The sequence below is a fragment of the Heliconius melpomene genome, chromosome 12 (genome assembly GCF_056956725.1).
Source record: "Heliconius melpomene rosina isolate 202511_hmr_F chromosome 12, ASM5695672v1, whole genome shotgun sequence".
In the NCBI taxonomy this organism is placed as follows: Eukaryota; Metazoa; Arthropoda; class Insecta; order Lepidoptera; family Nymphalidae; genus Heliconius; species Heliconius melpomene.
Genome location: NC_140400.1, coordinates 15447006 through 15469292, shown reverse-complemented (window position 1 = coordinate 15469292; position 22287 = coordinate 15447006). Strand labels below are relative to the sequence as shown.

The following is a 22287-nucleotide window of genomic DNA, read 5'->3' as shown; positions in this document are numbered from 1 at the left end:
AGATGCACTACTAAACAGGCAGAAGATATTTTTTTTTTAAATATTACTATTTTAGAAAATATATGTTATTAAAATGTATTAAATACTTGTTATTTATTTTTCTTGCCAGCAATATCAGGGTATATGAAGTCAAAGGTACTTTTTAATATCTATTATAGTATTATTGGAAAAACTTTACATTATTTAACTGAAAAATATTTACTCATGGTTAAAAAACAATTTGGATTTATTAAATAAGATAAAATCTTTTGAGATTAACAATTTTTATATATTTAATTAATGTGTATTTTTTACAGGTGGCAACCCCATAAAGCGGTATCAAAATACAAGTTCTATATAATTAGCAAAAATATCAATTCCAATTTGTAATTTTATTACGTACTAAGTATTAACATTTTTTTATTTATAATAATGTTTATTAATTTTGTATTGATTATTATTTAATGTATTTTTTCCTACAAGCGGCACTTTTTTGTCATTCTCTTTATTTTGCTTTCTTCATGTTTTGAATGAAATTCTTCATTTATTCACTATTTTTTCTAAAGTTATGCATTTCCTTAATCAAATTATAATTAGTGAGTATTTTCGTACAAAGTACTTAGTTGTTAACGCCATATAAATAAATGGATTTAAGTATAAATGTGTCTACCATTCTATAAAACAGCACTATTACTATAAAAAAATAAATTATTTTTACTTGAAATAACTTAATTAAAAGATTATTAACTAACTTAGTCACAGAATGCCGACACATTTTCTTATGATAAAAATAATGTAATAAATCTAATAAATTATTGAATAATGTTATACCATAAGCTGAATCGACGGTGCCTTAATAAATGTATGTAGACATGAAAACTTGTACTATAATATGTAGTTTGATTAGAAAACGAAGGTTACCACAAATGACGAACAGACAGAGCTATATACACTTATATAGGTAATATATATATACACATATTTCATGAAAAATTGGCCATATGTTGGGATTTAAATGTGCCTTATTAATAAGCCAGTTCCTTTATAGTCAGATCATAAATATACTTATTTTGATAATTATGCGTGTTTTTTTTGTATCCTGACTGCCTCATAAAAGTAAAATAATCCAAATAAGGATCTTCCTTTGTTAATAATTATTAAATGACTTGAGTGGCGGAAGTCAACGTTACGTTTTGCCTCGACACCAGAACGAAGAAATAAAATAGATAAATGAATTAAAATTTTACATCACTTATCCAAATAATGTTGCCAAAATTAATTTAAATACTAAACTTTTTTAGTGCAGAATTCTTCTAACTGATACAAAAATATCATAAAGTTTATTTTATAATGTATTGATGATTTATAATTAATGTTCTATGGATGTAATAATGTTTTATAAAACGCATATTACTTATCATTCTGAAATCCATGTTTCCTTTACTGATAATTCTTATCGCATAAGGTGTCTTGTAATTCATTACAATATTTCAAAGTTTGAAATTTATATTAAAAAAGTAAAAAAACTACTAAAAATCCATAATTCATTATAGTTTATTTTTATAAAAGTTAGGTACATTTTTACATTTACTTATCTAGCAACAATCCAGAGTTGAGACGGCTTCCTCAGTCTTAGATTAAAAGAAACCTATCCAACTATCGCTTATTCAATGCTTTGTTCTAAATACATATATTCCTTTATAACAATTTTAATAAAATCAGTCAAAATTTATAGTTTTTGTTTCTGTTTCTTGAAAATTAAGAATAAAAATAACAGTTAAAAAACGCCAAATAGAAACATTAAAAAAAAGCATTCACTCAACACATCGCCCAAATAACCAATATAACATCACATATAAAAAAACCACCACATAATGGCCGCCAAACTCTGGATTATTCACTTAAGGATCTCCAGCCGAGTGCCTTTCTTTTGACAGTTATTAATATAAAGAGATATGACAATGCTTTAGAATTTTATAACAATTTCATCATACTGTATATACAACTAAGAGAATTTGCGCAAACTGTTGCCTCAAACGAATCGACCTGCGACATAGGCATAGGCACTTAGGCAGATACACTGAACTCCGTACAGTGCGATCGACGAGTCGTGGGCACCCTGAAGGTTTGTATCTGTCGGGAAGTAAGAAAGATACTAAAATTAAATCTGCGCAGCCATTTTTAATTAAAGTTAGCATCATGGCGGCCACGACTCATAGACCGTACTGTACTAGACGTGAATAAGATGATAAATTCACTAACATACATCATTTTGGCATACTCTGTGGCTGTCGTGGCGCAGGTGTTATTGCTTCTGGATAAAAACGCAATAGTTGTGGGTTCGAAACCCACGTGGGGAAATGAATGTATTTATATGAAATTATTTTAATTTCCTTGCTCTAGTAGACAAAGCGTGGCGTTAAGTCTAGCTACTCAACACAGTCACTAAAAAAATTGGGCGAAAAGTTAGGAACAGAGTGTCTTAACACTACGTTTCCTGTCCCCCTTGCTATTCTGTAAAAATAATACATAACATTTTATCATAAATAATGTTAAAAATAATAAAATTATAAACTACTAAATTGATAGCTCTATTTTTATTTTATAGCACAAACCAAATTTATAAGTTTTTAAATAATTATCTAACTAAAAATACTAAAAGTTAATTATAATAAAATAAAAATAAATGCAAGTAAATTTATCAACCTATTTACACCTAGTATGGAACTTATCTTAGTCACAATCAAAAACAAAGTCACATCTCCTTTATAATAACTCAAATGTCATCAAAATATAACATCACTTAGAGGAACTATAAGAAAAATATTTACATATTTTGAAAACAAGAACAAAGGACTTTCGAGGAATTTAAGAAATCACATTTCGGAAGATTTTAGTGCATTTTTTTCATTCGTTTTAAAATGAATTAAAGTGATGTGCGACAAATCGTCGCCGCCCTGAAGTTGTGGTTGGCAATAGATTTGTTTTGTTTACTTCTCAGGTACACAATGTGCAGAAGTTTAGAATGCCTAACTTCAGGGCGGCCACAACTCATCGACCCTACTACATACACGGCCAGTTTCAGTCTACAATAAAGTAAGGCTGTCTACATAAAAAATATTTGATTCTGCTGGAAATAAATTCATATGGTAGTGTTAAAATAAAGTAAATGCAAATTACACTTACCACTAAAAAGGGGCATTAAAATTGAATTAAAATTTAAAAATCACAAATAAATATAAGCAAAGTATATTTTTTAATATATTATTATAATTTGTTGGCCTAATGATTTTTTACTAAAAAAAACTTTTATTGACTTAAGCCATTAATAAAATAAGTCGTTAAAATGCATCATTTATATTGATTAAAAGTTGAATTTCATTTTAAATATCTATTTGATTTAATATTTCTATTTCTACTAAAACAATGGGGTATAAAAAAAAAAAAAAAGATTCACACTTTCCCGCATAGCTGGTTAACCAAACGTGAAGACACTCAGTTATCCACTTTCCATGAAATTTAAAAAAAACAATGCGTGTGCAGACCTGGATCTTAACGCCGCGCGTTGTCTACTTCTGCCAGGAAATTAAAATAATTAAGCAATCATTTCCCAAAGGAGGAATCGAACCCACAACAATCGCATTTACAATGGTACCACTCAAATAAATACAACACTATAGTTTGTTTACATCTACCATATATTCAAATTTTAAAAAAAGGGGCCTGTTCAATCTGTCAACATTTCAATTTCGTCCAATATATAGTATTTACATTTTATAGTATTAACAATATGTTTACAATTTTTATTAATAAAAATTTATTGTGATATTTTTATTGCCTTTATTAATAAATAATTGTACTATGTAGCTTATGGGATGTAGACAAGGACTGGTTAAGATTACATAAACTCCACACTGTATCCCCCACGCATAACAGGTTTGCAGGTGGAGGGAACCTAGTGTTCAGTTGTAGTTAAAACAAGTTCCCTTCGTACTGTCCAATTTTAGAGACCTTTACTGTCAACCACAGTCTGAAATAAATAAAAAATAACAATTTTTAACATATTGAGTGGTAGGCTCAGAGAATCTAGTAGTGCGTTTTTTCTTCATTCTTTGCTTTTCACTCAAATTTGTGTTGAGTGGCGGAAGTTGACCTCCGCATTATCAGAGCAAGGGAGTCAAAATAATTCATTTATACAAGCAAGTATCGAACGCACAACAATAAGCATACCAAATAACTTCAAATCAAAAATATCACATCTTCCAAACCAGCCACTTGTACTAAACAAGCTAAACAGCCAACGCTGGCAATAAATATGGCTAAAAAAAACAAACAAGTTACCTAACAAATATTTTCTATTTAGTTATTTTAACAAAAATAATGGGAGCTATTAGCTAAAAATATACTGTTCTTACATATTCATCCATTACACTAAAATTATATACATCAATATATACAAAATGGGGTAACTAGAGTACCAATAATGCTTTGGTTCAATATACACAATATGGTTGTCAATGCCCACAAATGTGTACAAAAACACAACTGTCACACTCAAATCACAATAAAATCATTCATATTACACTTCACTATAGTAAAATAAACATTGAAGCACCAAACTGTTAACCACAATATTTTGTCTATGGACGTAAAAGCACATCACTGCCATAAACGTAAAAATAAGAATTGAACAGAACAAATACTATTGAACTTTCTCAAGTCTTCACCACTTGTGAATCCGGCCTCTGATTGTTCTATCTTCTGTCTGACTGTCAATGTCCCTGTCATTATTACTACTATGGTCAGCGATAGTAACCATAGTAATAATATTCCAAATACTATTTAACTTGTCCAACAGCTTCTTGAGTCTCCGCTGGCTTAAAATTATCATTTTTATAATCACTTTTGAAGCTTGCGTCGGATTGGGATTCTTCTTGAAAGTTGTATGACTTGGGTTTGGAGCTGTCTTGCTCTCTTTGCTGTCTGCGTCTCTGTTTTGACCATAGCTCGTGACAGTCCTGCCATGTTGGCAACTCTGGAGCTGGCATCCTGTGAAATACAGCAATATATTAAATATTTACTCAATTGTTTTATATGTTCATATATTTGGAACTGTATCAAAATTCAAGGGTAACAGGACTCAAAATCACATATTTAATAAAGAAAACTATTTCTACCCAAAATTAATCTTTGAAAAAGAATCGGGTATTAAAATTTGTATATATAATAATATATATATCATTCTTATGAGTATTTTTATTTCTTTAATGTGTCATTAAAACTTTTAAAACTGTTAGAATGTTTAAAAAATATTTTGACTAGTGAGAATTTTAATATACATAAAAGAATTTAATATGTTATTCATAAATTTTTCATAATAATATATTAGAGATGGGCGTTATCGTTTTTTTCCGCTAACGGTTATGAAACCGATATATGGTTTTCGTATCGATATCAAAAACGGTTTTCAGATATCGTTTTTTTTTTCGACTTGTCAATAAGCGCAATCATAAGTATAAAATTATTATTATTATAAAATTATTATTTATATAATAATAAATATATTTAATTAGTATTACATAAAAAATGCTTTATAAACTATAAACATAAGTTAAAAAAACAATATTTAGTAATTAAATTGAAATAATGTTAAAATACAAAATCATATTTTAAATCCAAATTTCTACCTTATTCATTTATTTAGAAGTTCGATTTCATAACGAAGAAATAGTAACTAACTAAGAAAACCGCCAAAACATGAATCTGCTAGTTAGGTAGCTATCGGATATTCGCTTCATTTCTTTTACACCCGTGAAGAATATACCGATAGAAAGAGAGGTAGCGAATATCAGTTGATCAGATATTCGCCTTATCTCATTTACGCCCGTTCGGAATACATTACTTAGAAAGAGAGGAAGTTAGTTTCGATATAAAACCGTTTGACGTTTCAGAAGTTTTGCGTTATTACATTTTTGTTCAGATCACAGCTATGTTGAGTTTTAAGTTACTGTAAAAACGGTTTTCTAAAAACATGTATCGATATGATATGTTTTCCCTAACATATCGGTTTTAAGTTACGTTTTAATATATCGAACTCATCCCTATAATATATCAAACATATTATCATAATGCACTATAAAGAAATATACTATACGAAAAAAATTAAAAGTAATTTCAGCACAGAAGAAATATCCAAAAAATATCTTTAAAAAGAAACAAAACTTACTGATCCGGCACAACATTCTTCAACCACTGACTCTTCAACGCCTCCTCAGCTGTTATCCTCTTGTCGGGGTCCAGCTCCAGCATCCTGTCCAAGAGGTGCAAGGCGGTCGCAGGCATAAATGCAAACTGCTCCCTCACGCAGCGCTTGTGAAACCTTTTTGGACGTAGGGTATGCCATAGTGGAAGTTTAACCACGTTCGGCCATACACCCGGTGCTGGTGTTCCGCAAACCCGAGATATTGCTTCTAGCTGCATCATTTCTACACTTGCCTGGAATATTTTATAAATAATAATTAGTAAAAATTAGTATATTATAAAATTTTACTAAAATCAAATTATGTAAAAACAAACATATTTTCAAAGTGTCTCTATTACTAACTACTGAAAATGTTTTTATACAATTTAAAACCTAGTAAAGCATTCAAAATGTGTATGAGTATATACAAAAATCACTTTTCCAAATTGACTATTACTCAAAATATTTTTGCTCTTAAATTAAAAGTTCCACTTATCAACTTACAGAATGCGTAAGTTGAAAGTCCAACACCACTACGACGTAAGGCATGGAATACCACGGTTACGTGGTACACTTATGCTACAAAACTGAAAACATATATATATACAAATAAATTACCTGAAAAACTGGATGTTTAATAAACAACTCGCCCAATATACACCCCATAGACCACACGTCCACCGATGGTCCATACCTCTCTTCACCCAACAGCAACTCGGGGGGCCGGTACCATAGTGTTATTACTTTGTTGGTGTAGGGCCGAGCTCTGTCCTCCGCCGACCATAGACGAGCTAGACCGAAGTCACCAAGTTTTACTTCACCTCTGTAAAATGGCAAATTAAATTTAGTATAGTTAATTTTAAGTAGTAATTATGAAAGAATTAGTTGAGATTGTAGAACAAGAATTGTTTTATAATATATTAGGGGATGGCTCCGAAAAGCTGAGGATCTAGTGTGGTGGCGAGAATTGGGGAAGGCCTATGTCCAACAGTGGACAAAAGATGGCTGTTGATGAAGATGATGATATTAGGGGACTCTATCCTCTTGCTCGTTTACGTTCACAAACCCAAGGCTAACAACGCTCAAAGAATAAAATTTAAATAAATAATAAATCTCCGATGTAACGATATAATTTTCAATACAAGATTTATGTAAGTCTACCTATTTAGTTTCCCACAGAGAAATATCATTATGAGAACACAAAATCATCATAAAAAAATCGAATATTCTAACATTAAAGTGAAGTAAAATAATAATTTCGATAAACATATATAAAAGAAATAAAAATGCAAGTGCAACCAACATACTCACTTATTATTCATCAATATATTACTGCACTTGATGTCTCTGTGTAAAAAGTTTTTCCTGTGACAGTAAGCAAGGCCATCTAACAGCTGTCTCATTATGGAGGCGTTATGGGACTCAGTGAAGTCCACCATTTTGGATTCCAATAGACCCATTAGATCATGGTCCATGTATTCAAACACTAAGTAGAAAGAACCCTTGTCCTGAAATTATTTATAAGTTTTTTTATTATAAAATCATATAATCAAGCTTTATACTGTATCTTGCATATAGCAGGATAGGCACAGGGAATCTAGAAAGCTAGTGTTAAGGCACTCAGTTTTTAGCAGTCAAGAAATATAATGAAATGAATAGTATAATTGATTACTTGCTTCATATCTGTAAAAATCTAAAGTAGAATAGTAACAAAAATAGTATTAAAAGCCATTCTTTGTTGCCAGCTCTACGATTTGTTTAAATATGAACTTTGGGGGAAATAAACTTACTTTCCTGAAATCCATAGCATCTTGCTTATCAGTGACAATTTCCCTTAAATTTACTATATTTTTGTGATTTAATTGTCTCAATATCTTAATTTCTCGGACTGCTGTGATGGGGAAGCCTTCCTTTTCGTTTTCCAATCTCACTTTCTTCAATGCTACTAGTTGGTCAGTATTTTTATCACGAGCCTTGTATACTTGACCATAAGTGCCTTCACCAATTTGAGTGATAACCTAGAGGGATTTTTTTTTATTTTCTTAAATATATTTTAATATTAATTTAAGCCTAAGTGTGTGGGCAAAGGGAGTCTATAATTAAATTCTTTTCTTTCATTCTTTTCTTTCTTATTGCAGCTTCACACTATATCCCGAATATAATAAGATACGGTATCTTATTGTTAAGGCACTCAGTTCCTAACACACCACAAAATTTTCAAGACATTTCGTGCAAAGTGGCGGAATTCAACGCCGCTCTTTGTGTTGTCAGTAATGTCAGTTATCTTATACTTACTTGAAACCCATCCACACATTTCTCGCCCCAGTCCTTAGCGTGGTGTGTTGGAGTGGCGACGGGCACCACTTTAGACCCACGCCTTTTGAGAATACGCGGCCTTTTTAGTTTTGAACCAGGCTGAAATAAATGTATTTTGATTAGAAATTTTATTTTATCAATAAAATTTGCCTGAAAGTGAAAGTCTTATTGTACAAATTCATAAGGTAAGGAAGTCTAGTATTAAAATAAAATATATATATTGTCAGAAAACGGAAGTGGTTAACGTTTTTAATATAAACACGATAAAAATACATACTGTCTATAAGTTTTTAACATACTCAGATATAGGTTCCACATAATTACAATAAGTGACATGTATCACTCAATAACAACACTACACACTAGATACATTCCAATCAGGGTTTCCGCCTACAAGCAACAGTGTTCGTTTGACAAAATTTCACTGCTTTTATTATATATATAAATCTACCCACATTTACACAAATATGCTACCAATATATATATATATATATATATATATATATTGAACGATAGAAATACTTGATTCAAAACGTAATGAATTTATAACTAAATTGATGTCAGCATAAAATTTTAAAGAAACTCAAGTTCAAATTCCATACATAAAATAATAAAATGAAAATAAATTCTATCATATTTTTAACAAAGTGTTATTCCACACTTAGCAAAGAAAAATACTTTATTAAAAAATTGAATTTATTAAGAAACATTAAAAATTTTATGAATTGAAAGCACTATCACAACTAGCCTCTCTTGGACTATTTCTAAGAGGCGCGGGTTTATATCACGCTACTCCTATCAAACTAAAAAATATTTTGTTTAAGCAATACTTTTTCCTTTATAATAAAACTAGCGGACGCACGCAGCTTCGCTTACTTATTTAGGGGTGAATTCTAATAAACCACAAAACGTGTTCATTGAAATATTTTTAAGAGTCTAAATATCAAATTTTATAAGAATTGGTGGCGATTTAAAGATTTTTCCATACAAACTTTCAACCCCTTATTTGCACCCTTAGGGGGTGAATTCTAGAAAACCATGAAACACAGGTTCAATTAAATATTTTTAAGAATCTAAATGTCAAATTTTATAATAATCGGTGGCATTTTAAAGATTTTTCCATACAAACTTTCAACCCTTTATTTGCACCCTTAGGGGGAGAATTCTAGAAAACGATGAAACACGTGTTCAATTAAATACTTTTAAAAATCTAAATTTCAAATTTTATAGAAATCGGTGCCGATTTAATTTTTTTTCCATACAAACTTTCAACCCCTATTTCGTCCCTTTAAGGTTAAAATTTTTCAAAATCCCTTCTTAGTGGATGTCCAGATTACGAAAGTAAACATCTGTCCAAATTTCACGTTTCTCCCATCAGCGGTTACGGCTGTGCGTGCGTCTTACCTCAGTCAGTGAGGACAAGTCCTTTTATATATATAGATGATCTCTAAAATAATAATCCACATACATTAGCACTGGCCCCAGACTTCCTAGAGAACACGTGCGAGTACTGATGGTGGGTGGACGTGTGAGAGGTGCGGGTGGCTGGTGGTGGTGTAGAACCGTCCATTTCATCTCCGCTGAGCTCTTCTGATCCAGGGATTACTGGAAAAGGGGAAACATTTAATTACGGTACCGTATTCTACGCTCTAGTCTGATCGTGGCCGGTCTGAACTTAGCCGTTTTGTTTATTTTATTCTCGAGTGAAAATGCACAATAGTTCAGAAAACCTAACTTCAGAGCGGCCACGATTCGTCGATCGTTCTGTATATAAGATTCGTCACCCACGAGTTTATTATGTTGACTTTAAGATTTCAAATGGAAAATCTGTTCAATTCCCCTTCCAGTAGGAATTTGGGGAAATCCCATCTTAGCTTAAGCTTCTTTATATTCCTCAGGTTTATCTTCACACATTGTTCCGTAATGCAGGGTAGACAGAAACCCCTAATGTCAAGAAGCTCCATTCTCTACATCCTGTATAAATTCAACATTCCGTTGATTGGCGGAACTCATCGCCGAGATTTGTCTTACCAGAGTGGGGAAATGAAAGAAGTTAAATTAATTTATTAGATAACATTGTTTCACTAACCAGGAGGCATAGGCAAGTTCATGATACCAGTACGTTTAGGCTTCTCCGGTTTCTTGACGGGACTGGGCGATGGAGTACTCAATGGACTCTCGTTTGCTAATGTTTTGATGTCATCAACCTGAAATATTAGAAAAAATATTAACGATGGAAAAAGTTAATTTACCTTTATGTTTTTCATCGTTAATAGTATTCCCTGATTCTAGAAACCTTATTTATAGAACTTTCTTTTAGACATACCTGTATATTAGGCGGCATAGGCAGCTTAGTCAAGCTCTTTGGCTTGGGCGGCGGTGGCTGCTGGCTATTGTAAAATACTCCGTCTACCACGCTTCCCCCCATCTTGGGGAGAGGGGGAAGCGTTGAGGGAGGAGTAGGGGGAGGCGGAGGAGTTGATTGTTTCTGGAATTTATAGTCCATTTCGTTATAAATATAAAATATTTTGAAATCTTTAACAATCTTAGAACAACTTAATTTAAAAAGAAAATAAGTATAAGAATTTTGCTCTTGAGCTATATAATTTTTTTCATAAAGTTAAAATTATTAACTAACTATATTCTTTAAAAAGTCACTACTTTATCCATTTTATCTCACAAATCTGATTCTGGTGTCTTCGTATCTCGTCTTTATTTTGATCAAAAAAATCAGCTTCACGCTGGTCTTGAGTGGCGGAACTCAACGCCACGCGTTGCCTCGACAACAAAGTGAAGAAATGGAAATAAAATGTTTTATCAATTGTTACAAAATAAATAAATAAATGGTGTTGTTGTTGTTTTGTAAAAGTGCTTGTAATGTTACAATGTTATGCAATAATTTCTAAATTATCTAAATAAAAAAATATCTACTAAACTGTCTAATCTCACCTCACTATTACTCTCCGTAACGTCTCCATTAGCAGTTGGTGTGGTTTCATTTGGTTTTGGCGGTTGCGATTGTGGCAGTGGTGGTTGCGGTTGTGGTTGATCTTCCGATTCTGGTTGTACCAGTTGTTCCGGTTCGGCAGGGGGCACGGGCATCGGTATGTCTATTATGTCAGTCTTGATGCAGTTGTCGCCGTTTTCTTTGGAATTCTATAAGATTTATGAATTTGTGAATGTTGATGTTATGCCAATAAAGCTTAATATTTAATATGAAATATTGTAAAAAGAAAAAAATATATTAAAAAAGATTTGTTCACTTAATTCTCCATAAATCAAGTTTTAACATTTGGACGAAACGACGAAAATTTTGTTTTGATCAAACACGTACCCAGCAATGTGCTTGACACAGTGTGAAAGTAAAAATAATATCCCGATATCGTGAGGCAGAATACTTTAGAAAGTTACTTTTACAACTGTAAGGCATTCAGTTCTAAAAGTACCTTCTCAATCATTGTGTTAGATCAATTTTTTTTAAGTATAGATAAAGGCATGCAAATACTTGTTACCTGAGTTAAACTATCAGCAGTTGCATTAGACAGCTCATCGATGGTGAGATGATCAGGTATATTGGAAATGGAGGCGTTGCTTGAAGCAGCACCTTGTGACTCTTCCTTTTGTTCCAATATTTCTTGTAGTTTCTGACAAAATACAAATTAAAATTATATTTTAATTTTAGACTTACTGATTAAAAATATTCATTTCTGCTTCTTAAATATGAGAAAAGTCAAACAAAAAAGTTTTTACGTTGAATTCATGCTAATAACGAAAGTTGGAACACAATGAAATGGTATTGTAGGCACAGGGATCCTAAATGACACTTGGTTCTTTCACTTTCTGCTCAATTATGAACACATTGCGTGTTGAGTGGCAGAGATAAACACTTTCCCAATCTGGCAATACGAGCAAGTTGAGATCTGCCTCTCAACATGTAACAAATTTAAACTGAAGTCAAGTTACATCTGATTCTCTTCTCCAGATTTTTGACTTTTCTCAGGTTATCCCTCAATGAAACTAAGCGTGAAGATTTCAATATATTTATAACATGAACATTTTTTTAAAAAAGCACCAAAATGGCATACCTTAGCTCTTTTATGCTTATCCTTAACTAGTTCCGCAAAGAGGCTTGTATCACTTATCTTCTCTTTGAAATCTATTCTACGTTGTAGCACCGTCGTTGATGGTGGACTTGGCGATTCATGTTTACTTCTGAAATAATAATTAATATGTATAGTACTGTGTATAACCTCATTAGGGAACGATGAAATCGCCAAAGCGTTGAATTTCTCCTACATATATTGGTCTCACTTGTTTTCGATACTACACTGCACTCTATATAACATTGAAGAGAACAGAATCGACATTCCATAATGTCTACCAAAATAACTCGACACTAAGAAGTAAGAAAACAATATACTAAGAAAATATAATCTTTCCGTTTATATATTCATAAAAGTATAAACGACTAAGTCACACACGGTCAGACATTGTCCTTTTGCACCACTATAGTCTCTAATAAATATACAAAATTATAAAAAAATAAGAACTAACCTATGCCTATCCTTAGGTACATCAGAATGTCTCGGCCTGTGTCTTGGTGGTGATGAGGAGCGTCGTCTACTGCGTGAAACGGAACGACGACGCTTCATTGAACTACGACTGTGTGACCTGGAAACATATATAAAAGATTGATAAGACATAATGAACGTTAAGACGCCATCGCAACGCTTCGTCTTGTTACAAGAGCAAGAAAATGAAAATAATTCTTTCCTCAAATTTGGAATCGAACCCAAAACAGTCGCGTTTATAATTTAAATATTAATTTAGTAAATAAGAAGTTACTTTCCCTTACCTTTGGTGTGTGCGATCGCGATGTCTCTCTTTTTCGCGACTGCGCCGCCGTCGGGGACTTCTGCGACGATGTCTTCGAGGACTGTACTCACGAGAGCGCGGCTCATGTACTGGAGAATCTGGAAAATTTAAAAATTTAAATGTAATCATTCCCCCAAGTATGAATCGAATTTACTCATAAAATAAATTTTAATTAATTAAAAATTCACCATAAATTGGCATTAAAAATTCTTATACACACGTTGAAATACTTTTATTTCTTATTATTTTATAATTTATTTGTCGTCTGCAATTATTGGTTGTAATAATTAATTAAAATACACACTTTAGTTTTTGATGTTCAATAAAAAAACGAGCGAAAAGTAAAAAGCAATGTGGTATCCATAACACAAAGCAGACTTGACTGAAAATTTAAAAAAAACCTCAAATCAGACACACAATAAATACATCGAACGGAACAAGTTCTCTTCCGCTGCCGTTTTTTATTGGTTGTCGTGACACGCATTGTATAATTGAAATTAAGTTTTATTTAACAAAAAAAAAAAACACATATGGAAATAAAAGCTGAGAGAGAAACACCTATAAAGCGATGGTAATTTAATCGCATTCCAATGCATCCTGACACCGATCCGTAAATTATCAACTTTGCAGTCTATACACAACTCTATACATAAATAACGTAAAACATTTTTTCATATTTATTTATAAAAAATAATTTACGTTAAAACAATATTATTATTGTTTTCTTTCTCTCATCTCTATTTCACAAAGTTAGTGGAGAAACCCTAGTCTTTAAGATACTCCTAACCTCCTATTACGATTTCAACTTTAAATTGTTTTTGAAATTATAAAAACACGACAGGGACAAAATTTATCTTACGCTTACAATTTATACTACATCCTTTATCTTATAAAACAAAGTCGCTTTTCGTGTCTGTCTGAACTTTCTAACTCTTCTACTTCTAAACCACCCAACGGATTTTTATGCGGTTTTCACCATTAGGTCGAGTATTTTGCAGGGAAGGTTTATATATAGTTTATTATTTGTACATTCTTATGTAAATTAACATAAATACGATAAATGTGTCTAAAGTCCTACCCATTGAGACACGTTCGCGCATGCGCTGCTTTAATGGTAAGTACTATATGAAAATAATGTACTGGAGTATTGTTCCTCTTAATAAGATCTACAAAAAAGTCCGCGACAGCATATTTTTATCTTTTAAGGATAACGTGTAGTGATCATATTTCTGTCTAAAAATAGTAATTTCAATATATTTTTTAATGGGGGGGGATATTTTTCCATAATGGTATTAATCTTTATCTTTTAAAATACTTTATTAATTTTCTACGTTAAACGAAGATAAAATTTGCTTTTTACACTATTTCGAAATTGCGAATAGTTTTAGAGAAAAACGCATTTAATTGTTGACACATCACGCCGTTGACTCATCAGCTGTGCCGACTCAAGTTTTACTTATCCCTTACTCTCAGCATATAAATAAGTATATTAGTGCCGTTGGCCATTTAATGTATATCAAAACTGTCTTTTACTGTTTTTCATTTTAATAAGTACTTTAGAAGTTGTTATAATATCAAAACATCCTTGCTGCGAAACGCGCCCCGCGACGTTTTGCTTATACAAGCGCGTCATGAGCAGTCATCGCTGGTTCAGTAGTAGAATGCTCGCCTGCCACGCGGGCGGCCCGGGTTCCATTCCCGGCCAATGCATTCTATTTAATTTTCCTCACAGGCAGCCACGTAGTGCTTGCTTTTCATCAGGGACAGAATACCCTCTTCAGCATTAATCACAAGCTCGAAAAAAAAAACTATTGCTTGCTGTGTAAAACAATTGAAAAATCCTTATTGAAACTACGAAAATGCGGGTTGCATTAGAGTTTAATTAATTTTCACATTATCTTAAGTGCTTTGCAAACATACATTATATGAATAATCCAGTAGTAAAAGCGGGCGAAGCCGCAAGGGGGTCGCTAGTTAGTAATAAAAGTTATGGAAAGGATTACGTAATATACATCCCATTTGTCTTACAAAGAAAATTATTATCACTATCAATATAGAAAATTTGGTTTTAGTGGCGCAAGTATAAAGTAATATAAATTTAAACGATTAGAAGTTACTGAGTGCCTTAAGACTGAAGGAGTTGTGGGCATAAGCAATTTTATAGCAAATAAAAAAAGTAATAAATTATCACTCATCTTGTCGATATGTTTGCAAGTAGTAAAATGCTTATATAACATTGCCGACTTTTTATATTTAAATTTTAAATTATATTTGTTATTTTTTGACTTCACGCTTCATTCCAAATATAGCAGGGTAGGCAGATGGAATCTAGTGTTAAGACATTCCGTTCCCCACATTTCATCGAATTATCGGTGCATTGTTGAGTAGCGGAACTCAATGCCGCGCTTTGCCTATTTACCAGAAGTCCAAAGCCGACATAGTTATCGTTACATTTAAAATGATTTGGCCATTCTTTCCTTGCTTGGTAAGGAATTTTATCACGGCACAGTGTTCAATTTTCTCCATAGTTTCAGTTTTTTTTTCCGGATTGACTTGTTTAGCAGGTGAGTGTTCATAAACGATTTATTTATATACCATAACTTTGTTAGTATTTTTAATTATTGTAAAGTTATTCATAACTACATTATCAGATAGCGTGACGATAATTCCATCCATGTATGCACTTAATAATGTTTGTTTTAATAGAATTCATATTAATTTGAAACAGATATAGCTCTCACGATAAATTATACTGTTGTATATTGGTAAAAGTTTATTTTATCTGGTAATTCTTAAAATTTATCTATATATATTTATTAAAATAACGAACTCATATAAAAAAAACCGGTTAAGTGTGAGTCTGCCTCTGCCACCGGGGCTTTCATACCGAGTTCAGTATAGTAGGTCAACGGTCATATTTTATAAAAAATTAGAAAATTAATAAGTTTCTTTATTTTCACGATTATTACAATGAAACTATTTAACCGGAGTAATCCGGTATACATATTTAGCATTATACATTTTTGAAACCCAAAATGTCGTCGGCATACATCTCCATGGCTGATGATGTATGCCGACGACATAGCACTCATTGCCGAGAACCGACTGACGCTGGGGCGTAAAGTGAACCTCTGAAGGGTACGCTTGAGAACGGCGGTCTTAAACTAAATGTGTCGAAGACAGAGTACATGGCCTGCGGGAGCCAGGACTCGAGCACCATCCTTATAGGTCCTGAGCCAGCCGTTAAGTCGGAGAAAGGTACTTTGGATCCGTTATGCACGAGTCTGGAGGCATCGATCACGATGTCCAAGGGCGGATAAGCGCTGCCTGGGCCAAATGGCGGGAGGTCACTGGTGTGGTCTGCGACCGCAGAATACCGCCCAAGCTCAAGGGGCTGATATACAAGAGCATCATCCGACCGGTTCTTTTATACCCGGTTTAGGTTTTCCAAAAATGTACAATACTAAATATACGCGATTAATCCATCTAAATAGTTTCATTTAAATTAACGACGTTAATTTAAAATGTCAATGTTAATTTTAAGGTTGTAATATTTTTTTCGATGAAATATACATAATTTTTTTTTTACTTTATTTGTATTGCAAGTTTTCACTTTTTACCAAATTTCATAACTATAAGTCCACGGGAAGTAACTTATAGGTTTAGATTAAGCGGAGAATTTCATACAAAATGCAGCAACTTCGTGACTGTGCGTTGACTAACGCCCAATGTTAATAATGTATCTCCGATCTCCAGTTAACGTCAATCTTGGATTTTTTGACATGTCTATCCAATCACTAACCTGCATGCCGTCCTCCATCTCTGTCTATTTCAATCTATGGTTGCAATTTATGGATTAGGATTGATTATTAACATCGGGCGTAAGAAGAATAATTGTTTCTGTGCTTTAAGGGACCACAGACATGAATATTTAATATTAATTTCACTTTGATGCCTTTATGCGATCTCCAGGTTTTGACAAACGGACAACAAAGTTATCCTATAAGGGTTCCGTTTTTATATTTTCAGGTAAGGAACCTTGAAAAGAAAAGATTTTGTGTGATATGCCCTAGTTTAGAAATCGATACCCATTTGAAAAAAATTATTCACATTTCCTCAGTCTGATAAAACAAAACACATAATGTGCGAACAGAAAAAACAGAGTACCTTAACACTATGCGCTCCCTGCCCACCCTGCTCAACCTGGTAAACACGTAAGCATTAATATAAAGTTGAAGATGATTTGCAAGATGACATTGAATTTCATCTTATAAATTCCTACTTTTATGTTCAACCCCAAATTTTACCTAAACCTTTTACTCTTATTAAACAAACTATAATCTCACAGAATCGAAACCGCAACCATTTCCCTTACACCTAAGCCCACTTACCCGATATAACCATCACGTCAGTGGACATCCGGTGCTGTTCGTGCCAGTAGTCTCGTCTGGAGTGTTCATATTCATCATTATCGGAGTCTATCGTGACAGTCTCGTGGTATGGAGGCGCTACCGGTGTGTGAGGCGTGGTGGATTTCTGCCTTCGTCTGCTGTATATAGAGAGGGAAATATTTATTTTTTCTTAATATTTATAATTTATAACAATTTGATAAATCTCCAATATTTTTTTAGAAATATGGTAAGGTAAAAAAATATTTATTAATATTATACTGTAATATATAAATCAAATTGTATAAATTGCAAATAAAAGATTTAAGTTAATTCTTAAAGATTGCAATTACATTCATCCATGCTTTTTCATCATATTATTCATACAATAAGATAAAATGACATACTACGTAAAGATTTTATAGTGTAAGATCCACCACAATGCATTTCTATTCAACAGCCCAGAGAACAAAAAAAAACAAAAAATAATATCAGCTACTTTTTGTTTAAAAATAAAGAACAAGAGAAAATCTAGGTTTCATATTTTTGTGTATTCTAAAAATTGTTTAAATCTAAATAAGACGCTTATTTAATGTAAATTAAAAATAAAGGTTTCATCTTTGTCATCTACAAAAATTAAGGACAAATCTGAATGTAATATACAAATAAAAACTTTAATAAAATTAAAAAGCTTAATTATTTCAGACTAGCGACCCCCTTGCGGCTTCGCCCGCTTTTACTACTGGATTATTCATATAATGTATGTTTGCAAAGCACTTAAGATAATGTGAAAATTAATTAAACTCTAATGCAAGCCGCATTTTCATAGTTTCAATAAGGATTTTCCAATTGTTTTACACAGCAAGGATTTTTTAGTAGGTACCGTAATTTTAAATCTGTGCTACTAATCTTTTCAAGTACTTATTAAAATATTTTTAAATGACTATTTTTAAACGGAAGAAATTATAAACAAAAGCCTACCTACTAATAACTACTACAAAAAATATGAAACCAAATATATCGCGCTGAAATAATACATTCAACTCCAATTATCCAATACGTGCAAACGCATCTAAATCTTCGTTGCTATGCCTCTATAGCGGGCGGGTTTTTTTTTCGAGCTTGTGGTTAATGCTGAAGAGGGTATTCTGTCCCTGATGAAAAGCAAGCACTATGTGGCTGCCTGTGAGAAAAATTAAATAGAATGCAATGGCCGCGAATCGAACCCGGGCCCGCGTGGCAGGCGAGCATTCTACCACTGAACCACCGATGACTGCTCATGACGCGCTTGTATAAGCAAAACGTCGCGGGGCGGCAAGGATATTTTGATATTGTAACAACTTCTAAAGTACTTATTAAAATGAAAAAACAGTAAAAGACAGTTTTGATCTACATCAAATGGCCAACCTAACTAATATACTTATTTATATGCTGAGAGTAAGGGATAAGTGAAACTTGACTCGACACAGTTGATGTGTGAACGGCGTGATGTGTCAATAATTAAATGCGTTTTTCTCTAAAACTATTCGCAATTTCGAAATAGTTTAAAAAGCAAATTTTATCTTCGTTTAACGTAGAAATTTAATAAAGTATTTTAAAGGATAAGGATTAATACCATTATGGAAAAATATCCCTCACAATAAAAAATATATTGAAATTATTATTTTTAGACAGAAATATGATCACTACACGTTATTCTTAAAAGATACGAATATGCCATCGCGGACTTTTTTGTAGATCTTATTAAGAGGAATAATACTCCAGTACATTATTTTCATGTAGTACTTACCATTAAAGCAGCGCATGCGCGAAAGTGTCTCAACGGGTAGGACTTTAGACACATTTATCGTATTTATGTTAATTTCCATAAGAATGTATAAATAATAAACTATATATAAACCTTCCCTGAGAAATACTCGACCTAATGGTGAAAACTGCATAAAAATCCGTTGGGTGATTTAGAAGAAGAAGAGTTAGAAAGTTCAGACAGACACGAAAAGCGACTTTGTTTTATAAGATATAGGATAAGTCTGAATGGTAAATAAGACAAAATAATAAAAATCATTACCAATATGTTGCAAGTTGGTTCACTCTAATGACAAGACCAGTTATCATTAGTGTGAACCAAAGTAATAAAATCTGTCATTATTATTGTGCAAGTAAGTTTAAAATATAGCTTAAATGTAACTATAATATATTTGAGAATAAAGCAACAAAAAATATATTCTTTTCATACATATATAATTTTGAAATTACTTTAAGACATATGCTTTATAAATTAATTAGATTTAATAAATCAACAATTAAATTTAATAAATAAATCAAAAACCTTTTCTATAATATGAAGCAATGGTAAACATTTTTTATGCTGGATCTTATACTACAAAGTGATTAAGTATGACTATAATGTGATGTAGGTGTATGCATTACTTACAATTTATTCCTGAATGAACTGAGAGACATAGATGGATTAGAATAAAATGTTTCATCAAAACATTGTATGGGTTACTTTCATTTATTTTTGTATAAATAAATAAATAAAAAATAAATTAATTCATATTTTTTTATAGAGTTGTGTACAATTTGAGAAATGCATTATGTATATGCAAATGTATTACAAAACACTTACCTCAAGTCAATACTGAGAGCATGAAAAATAAAATATAGGATTAGGTTAAGTAAGCATATGAAAAAGAATTGGGCAAAAACCTACCAATATTATTTCCATTGGAGTTAATATCATGATAATATATATATATATATTAAAACAATTTGTGATTTTACTGTTTCATAGAAAAATAAATCAAGGATAATCTATGTATGTAACTTATTACAATTATACTGACCTTATAATGGGAGATCTGTCTCTGTGAGGAGAAAATGGCATAATATTATGCAAGGAAGGCTCCCTGAGCATCGGCCTGTGCCTTGGAGAAATATCATGCCTCTCTCGCATCAGTGGAGGAGTTGATGGAGATACCGGAGAACAGGAACCGCCATTTCTCAGAGGAGAAGAACCCTTCTCCCACTCACTTATAGGCACTTGTGTGTAACGTTGTGGAGTCACTGCCCGCATGGGAGTGACTACAGGAACAATATCATCCGGCGACAAGCTTTCCAAACTTGCTGACCGAGAATGATGTTTGGACTTCTTCTTACGCTTCTTTTTGTCCTTTTTACGTTTTTCTTTCCTCTTTTTGTATCTATGGTCTTCGAACTGTGGCACCTCCTCATACTCGGCACGCCTTTTCCTTACTGCTGAAGAAGAATCACGAGTGAGTGCGTAATCCTCGGTAGCACGACGGCTGGTCGTCGTCACGGATATCTTGTTATCGAGGAAGGTTCTTTTAGGGTGGGACATTCTGGTCCTGTCGAGATCGTCGGCAATGTGCCTGCCAATAGAGCTGGCCTCGCTCTCGATCTCACCGGCCTCGGGGGCTGATAGGTCCTCAGAACTGACATCAGAGTATTCCACCAAGGGCTTAACCGAGTTAATAGTAGCGTATGATTGTTCATGTGTACCGCTGGAGTGTGACTTGTATTTCTTGTGGGAGCGTTTCTTGTGTTTCTCCTTGTGGTGCTTGCTGTGCCGTTTCTCATAGCTCCGGTCCATCCTCGACTAGGGCGGTTGTCGCCCAGTCGATTTTTCACATCACATGTACTATAAAAATAATATGAGAAATTTATTAATATACACAATAAAGCAGTTAATGAGTGTTACATACCATATAATATAATCACAGAACTTTTTAGTATCTTTAATCAAAAGGTCATTAAGGGTCATAAATTATGAGACGTGGGATTTTAATACATTTTTTTTAATAATAATAAAAACTAAATAACCATTTATTGTTTAACATTAAAGCACTAAGCAAAGGAGATAACATTAATTTTATTTCTAAAAATAACCAACACTGATATCTTCCTAAATCAGATTAGCTAAAAATATTGGAAATTAATTTAAATATAGCCAATCATTTACGAGAGATAATATAATAAACAAAAAGAACTTACCTCAACAAAAAACGGACGTGGGTCCGTCGAAGGCACGATTCTTATTTTTGCAATATACGAATTTGGGTTAGATAGGAATTTATATATTTCTATGGTTTAGATTGGCTTATTGCCGTAAATACATAGTAAATCTATTTCTTTAAAGCTTTATTAGCTTTATTTTGCTAATCATGATCATAAATTGCGCATAAGTCATGTAATTACATCAGATTCTTTTTTAGTGCAAATTCAAGAATGTCGATTTCTAGTCAGCCATTTGCTTTTTCATTTTATTTGATTTTATCATGTTGACAGTGTTGACATATTCAAAAAATTAAATCTATATGATTTAATTTTTTGAATATGTATATAATGTCAAATATTCAATACTTTTTATTAAATCAACTAACCTGTTTTATTTATAAAATGTTTACTTATAATAGAATGCAAATATTGAAACTTATATTTACAGTGTATTTAAGAATCGAGATATAG

At 32.3% G+C, this 22287-nt stretch overlaps 2 protein-coding genes across 6 annotated transcripts in view; one reads left to right on the top strand and one right to left on the bottom strand.

The window, feature by feature from the left end:
• Positions 1-1057, top strand: part of Myo61F (unconventional myosin 61F) — a 40073-nt gene extending 39016 nt beyond the window's left edge. For all 3 annotated transcript variants that reach the window (XM_085193895.1, XM_085193898.1, XM_085193897.1), the window contains one exon: positions 297-1057. In XM_085193895.1, coding sequence (XP_085050021.1) covers positions 297-311 — 15 coding nt within the window. In that variant the 3' untranslated portion in view covers positions 312-1057. The remainder of the gene's footprint in view (positions 1-296) is intronic.
• Cdk12 (Cyclin-dependent kinase 12) lies at positions 392-22090 on the bottom strand. 3 transcript variants are annotated; one of them, XM_085193899.1, is made up of 19 exons: positions 21814-22090; positions 20646-21460; positions 20429-20440; positions 20234-20251; positions 17803-17960; positions 13392-13509; positions 13091-13207; positions 12622-12748; positions 12049-12180; positions 11486-11692; positions 10863-11024; positions 10626-10743; positions 10005-10141; positions 8516-8635; positions 8011-8238; positions 7532-7728; positions 6839-7043; positions 6206-6474; positions 392-5028 (listed from the first exon to the last, which is right to left on the bottom strand). In XM_085193899.1, exons 2-19 carry the CDS (start codon positions 21410-21412, stop codon positions 4818-4820), a joined length of 3303 nt encoding a protein of 1100 aa, XP_085050025.1. In that variant the 5' UTR covers positions 21413-21460; positions 21814-22090; the 3' UTR covers positions 392-4817. The 3 variants fall into 3 exon arrangements, with proteins under 3 accessions (XP_085050025.1, XP_085050026.1, XP_085050027.1); XM_085193900.1 differs by lacking the exons at positions 20234-20251; positions 20429-20440; XM_085193901.1 differs by lacking the exons at positions 20234-20251; positions 20429-20440 and having other exon boundaries at positions 17803-17957.
• Positions 22091-22287: the final 197 nt, after the last annotated feature.

Coding starts and splice junctions, on each gene's coding strand:
- Cdk12 (XM_085193899.1), bottom strand. CDS start 21,412: ATGGACCGGAGCTATGAGAAACGGCACAGCAAGCACCACAAGGAGAAA. Junction 13,208..13,391: donor CGCGATCGCACACACCAAAG/GTAAGGGAAAGT, acceptor ATATGTTTCCAG/GTCACACAGTCGTAGTTCAA. Junction 11,025..11,485: donor TTACGGAGAGTAATAGTGAG/GTGAGATTAGAC, acceptor TATAAATTCCAG/AAACAATCAACTCCTCCGCC.